General features: G+C 43.0%; 1 protein-coding gene across 1 annotated transcript; it reads left to right on the forward strand.

Annotated features, from left to right (window-relative positions):
- The first annotated feature begins 4,482 nt into the window (after positions 1 to 4,482).
- Positions 4,483 to 7,552, forward strand: cnpy4 (canopy FGF signaling regulator 4). Its single transcript, XM_020491497.2, has 6 exons — positions 4,483 to 4,696; positions 4,901 to 5,027; positions 5,271 to 5,367; positions 5,524 to 5,646; positions 5,742 to 5,859; positions 6,005 to 7,552. The coding sequence occupies exons 1-6, from the start codon at positions 4,612 to 4,614 to the stop codon at positions 6,112 to 6,114; spliced, it is 660 nt and encodes a 219-aa protein (XP_020347086.1). The 5' UTR covers positions 4,483 to 4,611; the 3' UTR covers positions 6,115 to 7,552.
- Positions 7,553 to 7,991: the final 439 nt, after the last annotated feature.

Raw genomic sequence — 7,991 nt, forward strand, 5'->3', positions numbered from 1 at the left:
CGTCCTTGATGCACTTATTGATAAAGCCAGTGACTGATGTAGTGTACCTCTCAATGCTATCGGAAGAATCCCGGAACATATTCCAGTCTGTGCTAGCAAAACAGTCCTGTAGTTTAGCATCTGCTTCATCTGACCACTTTTTTATAGCGTGAGTCACTGGTGCTTCCTGCTTTAATTGTTGCTTGTAAACAGGAATCAGGAGGATAGAGTTATGGTCAGATTTGCCAAATGGAGGGCGAGGGAGAGCTTTGTACGCATCTCTGTGTGTGGAGTAAAGGTGGTCTAGAGTGTTTTCCCCTCTGGTTGCACATTTAACATGCTGATAGAAATTCTGTAAAACTGATTTAAGTTTCCCTGCATTAAAGTCACCGGCCACCAGGAGCGCAGCCTCTGGGTGAGCGTTTTTCTGTTTGCTTATGGCGGAATACAGCTCATTGAGTGCAGTTTTAGTGCCAACTTCGCTCTGTGGTGGTATGTAGACCACTACGAAAAATACAGATGAAAACTCTCTAGGTAGGTAGTGTGGTCTACAGCTTATCATGAGATACTCTACCTCAGGCGAGCAAAACTTTGAGACTTCCTTAGATAGCGTGCACCAGCTGTTGTTACATAAATGCATAGGCCCCCGCCCTGTGTCTTACCAGAGGCTGCTGTTCTGTCTTTCTGATAGAGTGTATAACATGCCAGCTGAATGTTCTTAATGTCGTCGTTCAGACATGACTCTGTGAAACATAAGATATTACAGTTTTTAATGTCCCGTTGTTAGGATATACGTGCTTTCAGTTCGTCCCATTTATTTTCCAGCGATTGAACGTTAGCTAGCAGAACGGAAGGCAAGGGAAGACTAGCCACTCTTCGCCTGATCCTCGCAAGGCACCCAGAATGTTTTGCCTCAATCTCTGTTTCCTTCTCCAGCAAATCACATGGATCGGGGCCTTGTCGGGTGTCTGCAGTATATCCCCTGCAGCCGACTCATTGAAGAGGAATTCCTTGTCCAATTTGAGGTGAGTAATCCCAGTTTTGATGTCCAGAAGCTATTTTCTATCATAAGAGACGGTAGCAGCAACATTAAGTACAAAACAAGTTACGAACAACGCGACAAAACAAACAAAATAGCATGATTGATTGAGAGCCGATAAGACGGCAGCCCTACCCTCTGGCGCCATCACTTTTGTCTAGATACTACTGCAGACTGGAAAGGTATGCTCATAAAAGCATGTTGTAGTTATGACTATGGATGTGATGCTAATGAACAACCTGTTGCTGCTACCACTTGTCTATCAAATATTTGAGATACTGTATATGTCTGTTTCCTGAACATCCAGGTCATTTTGTGACTATTCAGATGACATTGAATCATTGGATTAAATATTACGGTATCTGAATCACATTACATCAGTCATCTATTTGTAAACCCCAACTTTGATTATTAATCTATTCACGTCTTCATACCTGAACTTCTTCACACTCTCTACCTAGCCAAAGTATATTCCTCTCTCATACCCAACACTGTCAACAAGAATACCACCACGATGATATGAACCCTACAAACCCTGCTGTGTCAAAATGTTTCATACAGTGGGGCAAAAAAGTATTTAGTCAGCCACCAATTGTGCAAGTTCTCCCACTTAAAAAGATGAGGTCTGTAATTTTCATCATAGGTACACTTCAACTATGACAGACAAAATGAGGGAAAAAAATCCAGAAAAATTTTAATGAATTTATTAGCAAATTATGGTGGAAAATAAGTATTTGGTCAATAACAAAAGTTTCTCAATACTTTGTTATATACCCTTTGTTGACAATGACAGAGGTCAAACGTTTTCTGTAAGTCTTCACAACGTTTTCACACACTGTTGCTGGTATTTTGGCCCATTCCTCCATGCCGATCTCCTCTAGAGCCGTGATGTTTTGGCTGTTGCTGTGCAACACAGACTTTCAACTCCCTCCAAAGATTTTCTATGGGGTTGAGATCTGGAGACTGGCTAGGCCACTCCAGGACCTTGAAATGCTTCTTACGAAGCCACTCCTTCGTTGCCCGGACGGTGTGTTTGGGATCATTGTCATGCTGAAAGACCCAGCCACGTTTCATCTTCAATGCCCTTGCTGATGGAAGGAGGTTTTCACTCAAAATCTCACGATACATGGCCCCATTCATTCTTTCCTTTACACGGATCAGTCGTCCTGGTCCCTTTGCAGAAAAACAGCCCCAAAGCATGATGTTTCCACCCCCATGCTTCACAGTAGATATGGTGTTCTTTGGATGCAATTCAGCATTCTTTGTCCTCCAAACACGATGAGTTTTCATTTGACCATATGACATTCTCCCAATCTTCTTCTGGATCATCCAAATGCCCTCTTACAAACTTCAGACGGACCTGGACATGTACTGGCTTAAGCAGGGGGACACGTCTGGCACTGCAGGATTTGAGTCCCTGGCGGCGTAGTGTGTTACTGATGGTAGGCTTTGTTACTTTGGTCCCAGCTCTCTGCAGGTCATTCACTAGGTCCCCCGTGTGGTTCTGAGATTTTTGCTCACTGTTCTTGTGATCATTTTGACCCCACGGGGTGAGATCTTGCATGGAGCCCCAGATTGAGGGAGATTATCAGTGGTCTTGTATGTCTTCCATTAACTAATAATTTCTCCCACAGTTGATTTCTTCAAACCAATCTGCTTACCTATTGCAGATTCAGTCTTCCCAGCCTGGTGCAGGTCTACAATTTTGTTTCTGGTGTCCTTTGACAACTCTTTGGTCTTGGCCATAGTGGAGTTTGGAGTGTGACTGTTTGAGGTTGTGGACAGGTGTCTTTTATACTGATAACAAGTTCAAACAGGTGCCATTAATACAGGTAACAAGTGGAGGACAGAGGAGCCTCTTAAAGAAGTTACAGGTCTGTGAGCCAGAAATCTTGCTTGTTTGTAAGATAGTTGAAGTGTACCTATGATGAAAATTACAGGCCTCTCTCATCTTTTTAAGTGGAAGAACTTGCACAAATGGTGGCTGACTAAATACTTTTTTGCACCACTGTATATACACTGCCTATTTATAATTAAATATAAATATTTATATACAAGGCAACAGTAAACATGTTGTCCCCCACAAATGATGCAGCACCCCCCTTGGGCCAGTCAGTGTAATTTTGTAAATGACCGATCTCTATGGCAAGATGTATCATTCACCCAAGTTTCATCAAAATGGGGCCAGTGATGTCCGAGATATCGCATGGATTAGCTAGACTCATGTCCCTGAGCATGTGCCAAATTTCATCGCTGTGAGTCAAACCGATCAAGAGATATAAACATGTGCCCGTTATAGTGCCACTGTGAGGTCAAAATGTTCTTGCATCTGTTGAGTCTTGACAGTGTTTTCAAAATATGTACCAAATGTCATTACAATACAAATATGTGCCAGGCCACACCCACATGAATGTTTATTGGTCTATGTTGTTTTAGGTACAAGTCTGGAAAATATTGCGTTGAGAGACCATTGTCCATCGATACCACATATCAAGTTTTGTGCAGATCAGTCATTCGGTAACAGAGTAGTGTTTTTCACAAAATTCTAAATGGCAGAAGATCCACCATGACAGTCCTAATGGGTCCCTAGGCAAATGTATTCCTTGTGAGAAGAGGGACCTATGTACCGAATTTCATGACTTTAAGTCAAACGGATGTGGGGCATGACCTTTCAAAGTTCGCATTTTCAATCTCTTGTTACAGCGCCACCATCTGGCCAATTAGTGTATTTTTTAAATGCCTGATCTTAATGGCAAGATGCATCATTTACCCACATTTCGTCAAAACCAGGCCATTGCTGTCTGAGATATCCTGTATGACTAATGTGCGAACGAACGGATGAAGACAGATCCACAGGCCCCTCCAGAATTCATCATGGGGGTCAATAAATAGTAGGCTCTAGCTCTGAATTATAGCACTGACAAGCAATGGCTGTGCGAGGAAAACGGCACGTGAACTTCAGGAGCATTGCAGCCGCGTGATAAATCTGCTAAAAAGGCACAGCACTCTTTCCTCTGGCTTAGAGTGCTCATTGCTAACTGGGGAGTGGGGGCTTGAGACTCCAAAGCTCTAAACTCACTTAATACAATCCCTATGAGATAAAATAAATGCACGTTCATCTTTTTTGTAATGTTTACATTTGACAAATGTCCACTATAAATATCTTTCCCCACCTTGAGTTTGAATTTTTCAATGCTCGACTAGATTTCCTAAATCGGATTCGCACGATCCGCCTTTCCCCTTTTGTGTTTTCCACTAGATAACACAGCCACAAAGTCACAATTGGCTGCAACGTAAAGATGTAAGAAAATCATAAATAATCGCTTTTTGGTCTTAATTTAAGGTTAGTCATACGGTTATCGGTGTGGTTAAGGTTAGGGCTAAAATAATATTGTATGAAAATAAATTGTGGAAATAGCGGGGTTTAGCCATATTTATGACTTTCTGGCTGTGTTAAGTGAATACCTTTTTGGGAAGCTTCAACTACTACACTGCGCCTGCGCCTTGCCATTTACGTGCTGTGAGTCTCTCAGAAAAATGCCGATGTGGCTTCTGTAAACGGATTTAGGGAATCAAGTTGGCGAAAAGTTGCAATGGAACTTTTCCTCTTGTGCCTTTTTTGGGTGTGCAGCTTCGCTATATCAGCCGAGGACGAAAGACTGCCCAATCGATGCGAAGGTAACGTTTGCTACAGTAGTTACACATTGAATGTGACGATGTCTTGCTCAGCGTTAGCTTTTTTTGTATACTTAGCTAACGTTAGCTAGATAACTAACTAGGAGATTCAGTGTCTGTGAATGCATTTTCTTACTTACATGGGACGTGTTTATAAATGTAAATTAACATGCATTTGAACAACATCCGCCTGTCGGAACCCTATAGTGTGTAAGTTCCTGACGGTGGAGCTCCAAGCAGCCTTGGAGAAGACGGGTCGGTCCAAGGAGGTTCTGGAGCTAGGAGCAGTGCTGGACACGGGTAAACGCAGACGCAAGATCAAATACAATACCTCGTAAGTAACCCCAGGACGAGTAGTTTAAAGTGTCCCTCTCATTCAACCGTGTTGATGTGATAAAACAGGATGGGTCAACTGGCCTTTAAGATCGATGAATGGAAGGATACATGGAGAGGAAGCCACTTTTATGTTATGGAGAAGGAGAGGCAAGCCTCTCATTGAGCTCTGCTCTCTTGTCATAGACTGAAATGATTTGACCACTCATTTTGTAGTTGTGATTTTTGAAATAACTGTTTTCAGTGAGACCCGTCTGACGGAGGCAGTGGATAACATCTGTGAGGGGATCCTACAGTACAGTGTCCATGCTGAGAGACCTGGCAGCCTCCGATACGCCAAGGTCCTCACACCTCTCCATCTTCGCAGTTTAACCAATGTTCATGCTTTACAACAGTGTTCTCCAATCCTGGTCCTGTGGACCCACATGGCATGCAGGATTTTGTTCCAGCCCAGTATTAACACACCTGAATCAACTAACCATCTGTGTGTGTTTTAGGGTACCAGTCAGACCATGGCCACCCTGAAGAACTTGGTCCATAAGGGGGTGAAGGTGGAGTTGGGTCTGCCCTATGAACTCTGGGACGAACCCTCAGTGGAGGTGTCCGACATGAAGAAACAGGTACATACCCGTGTGTGTTTACACATCAACACACAGCTTTACAGGCAGAGGGTTGTGCGTGTTCATGACAATAAGTGGGTGTTGGGTTGTTTCAGTGTGAGACGATGCTAGAGCAGTATGAGGAGGTTGTGGAGGACTGGTACTTCCACCATCAGGAGGAGAGGCTGGAGCGCTTCCTGTGTGAGACACACATTCTCAAGACCTCCGAGCAAGGTTTGGACACACACACTATAGCATACACACTTGCAAACGTGTACCTAAAGCACACACTCACCCAAGACACTTGAATAGTGGCAAACACAACATACACGTGTTCACAGAGTTAAACACTTACCTGGGTTTTCCCTCTCTCCCTCAGAATGTCTACAGGAGGTTTGGAAGGGTGACATGGGAAAGAAGGGATCCAAAGTGGAGGTAGCAAGCGAAGAAGAGGGAGGAGGGAAGACTCACGATGCAGGAGAACTGTGAAATCATCCAAAATGGCAGAGTGAAAGTCTCCCTAACAGAACTACCCCTCTTTCCTTCCCAAATGGTCATACGATATTTGGAGTGGAACATAGTTAGAATGCATGGAGCAAAGTTACATTCAACATCAATAATACTGTATGTAGCAGACCAACCAACTGAACATTACAATTCCTGTCTCTGCATCGACAATCCGCCTCCTGTCTTGCTCCTCAGAAAGCTAAAAGTGAGCTAAGTCAAGTCTCCCAAACTTTCACCACACTATTATCATACACTATATCTACAAAAGTATGTGGACACCCCTTCAAATTAGTGGATTCGGCAATTTCAGCCACGCCCGTTGTTGACAGGTGTTTAAAATCGGGCACACAGTCATGTAATCCCCATCGACAAACATTGGCAGTAGAGGTGGTGGGGTGGTGTAAAGCTCGCCGTTATTCAATTCTGGAGCAATGGAAACGCGTTCTCTGGAGTGATGAATCACGCTTTACCATCTGGCAGTCCCACATTCGAATCTTGGTTTGGCGGATGCCAGAATAAAGCTACCTGCCCTAATGCGTAGTGTCAACTGTAAAGTTTGGTGGAGGAGGAATAATGGTCTGGGACTGTTTTTCCTGTTTTGGGCTAAGCCCCTTAGTTCCAGTGAAGGGAAATCTTAACGCTACAGCATACAATGACATGGTAGAAGATTCTTTGCTTCTAACTTTGTGGCTGCAGTTTGGGGGTGGCCCTTTCCTGTTTCAGCATGACAATGTCACTGTGCACAAAGCAAGGTCCAGAAGTGGTTTGGTTGAGATCGGTGTGGAAGAACTTGACTGGCCTCCACAGAGCCCTGACAACCCTATTGATCATCTTTGGGATGACATGGAATGCCGAGAGCGAGCCAGGCGTATCGCCTAACATCATTGCCCGTCCTCACTAATGCTCTTGTGGCTAAATGGAAGCAAGTCCCTGCAGCAATGTTCCAACATCTAGTGGAAAGCCTTCCCAGAAGAGTGGAGGCTGTTGTAGCAGAAAAGGGGGGGTATCAACTCGATATTAATGAACATGATTTTGGAATGAGATGTTCAACGAGCAGGTGTCCACATACTTTTGGTCATGTAGTGTATCTATGGAGCAAGAGGCAATCCAGTTGTGTCCAACATTTGAATAGTCATTGTTTACAGTTTACATCAAATCAATATCATCAATTTACACACACCTGTCCCTTTTCAGTAGGTAAGTTGAAACTGAGAATGCTACAGAACACTACAATATGAAAGTAAACTGAAAACCAACTGCATTATCTAAGATGGGGAAGTATAGGAAATTGGAAAGCCTTTTTACCCTGTCGAAGTGTGCCCATGTTTTGTATTCGTGTACTACTATATGGTACATTTTTGTTTCCTAAATCCAATATGTACCGTTTTAAAATTTGAATAAACTCTTATCACATTGTGTACATGTGAGTCTTGAAATTTGTCTGAATTTAATTTAGCTTTTCACATGCCTTCTACTGTATAGGGAGCAAGAACATTGGTTTACTGGATTTTTTTTTTTTTATGGTACAATTGCATATCCAATGAAAGTCAGTGTAGCTACCTGGCTGGAGATGTGAGAACTTGTAATGTGCTGCCATCTTGTGGTATATTTTTGAAATTGTCTCTAGAACTGCATTGGGTCCCTGGCATAGACCAGAGCAACAAGTGTTTTTTTTGTGTGGAAGGTGCGCTATTAGTCTTGCTTCCATAATATTATGCGGCACAAATATCCAACATTCAGCTCTGTTTAGGTCTCTACGATGATGGGAACATGTACGATTTTACACATGTGTTTTTCTTTTTGAAGGAAATAAACTAAATTTAAATAGTGTATTCTCCTGTTTTTTCTGTCCCAGTCTT

The sequence above is a fragment of the Oncorhynchus kisutch genome, linkage group LG9, assembly GCF_002021735.2.
Source record: "Oncorhynchus kisutch isolate 150728-3 linkage group LG9, Okis_V2, whole genome shotgun sequence".
In the NCBI taxonomy this organism is placed as follows: domain Eukaryota; kingdom Metazoa; phylum Chordata; class Actinopteri; order Salmoniformes; family Salmonidae; genus Oncorhynchus; species Oncorhynchus kisutch.

Excerpts from the sequence above, each read along its gene's own strand:
- cnpy4 (XM_020491497.2), top strand. The coding sequence starts at position 4,612 with ATGGAACTTTTCCTCTTGTGCCTTTTTTGGGTGTGCAGCTTCGCTATA. Across the intron at positions 5,028-5,270 it reads AAGATCAAATACAATACCTC|TGAGACCCGTCTGACGGAGG; the intron begins GTAAGTAACCCC and ends AACTGTTTTCAG. Across the intron at positions 5,860-6,004 it reads TCTCAAGACCTCCGAGCAAG|AATGTCTACAGGAGGTTTGG; the intron begins GTTTGGACACAC and ends TCTCTCCCTCAG.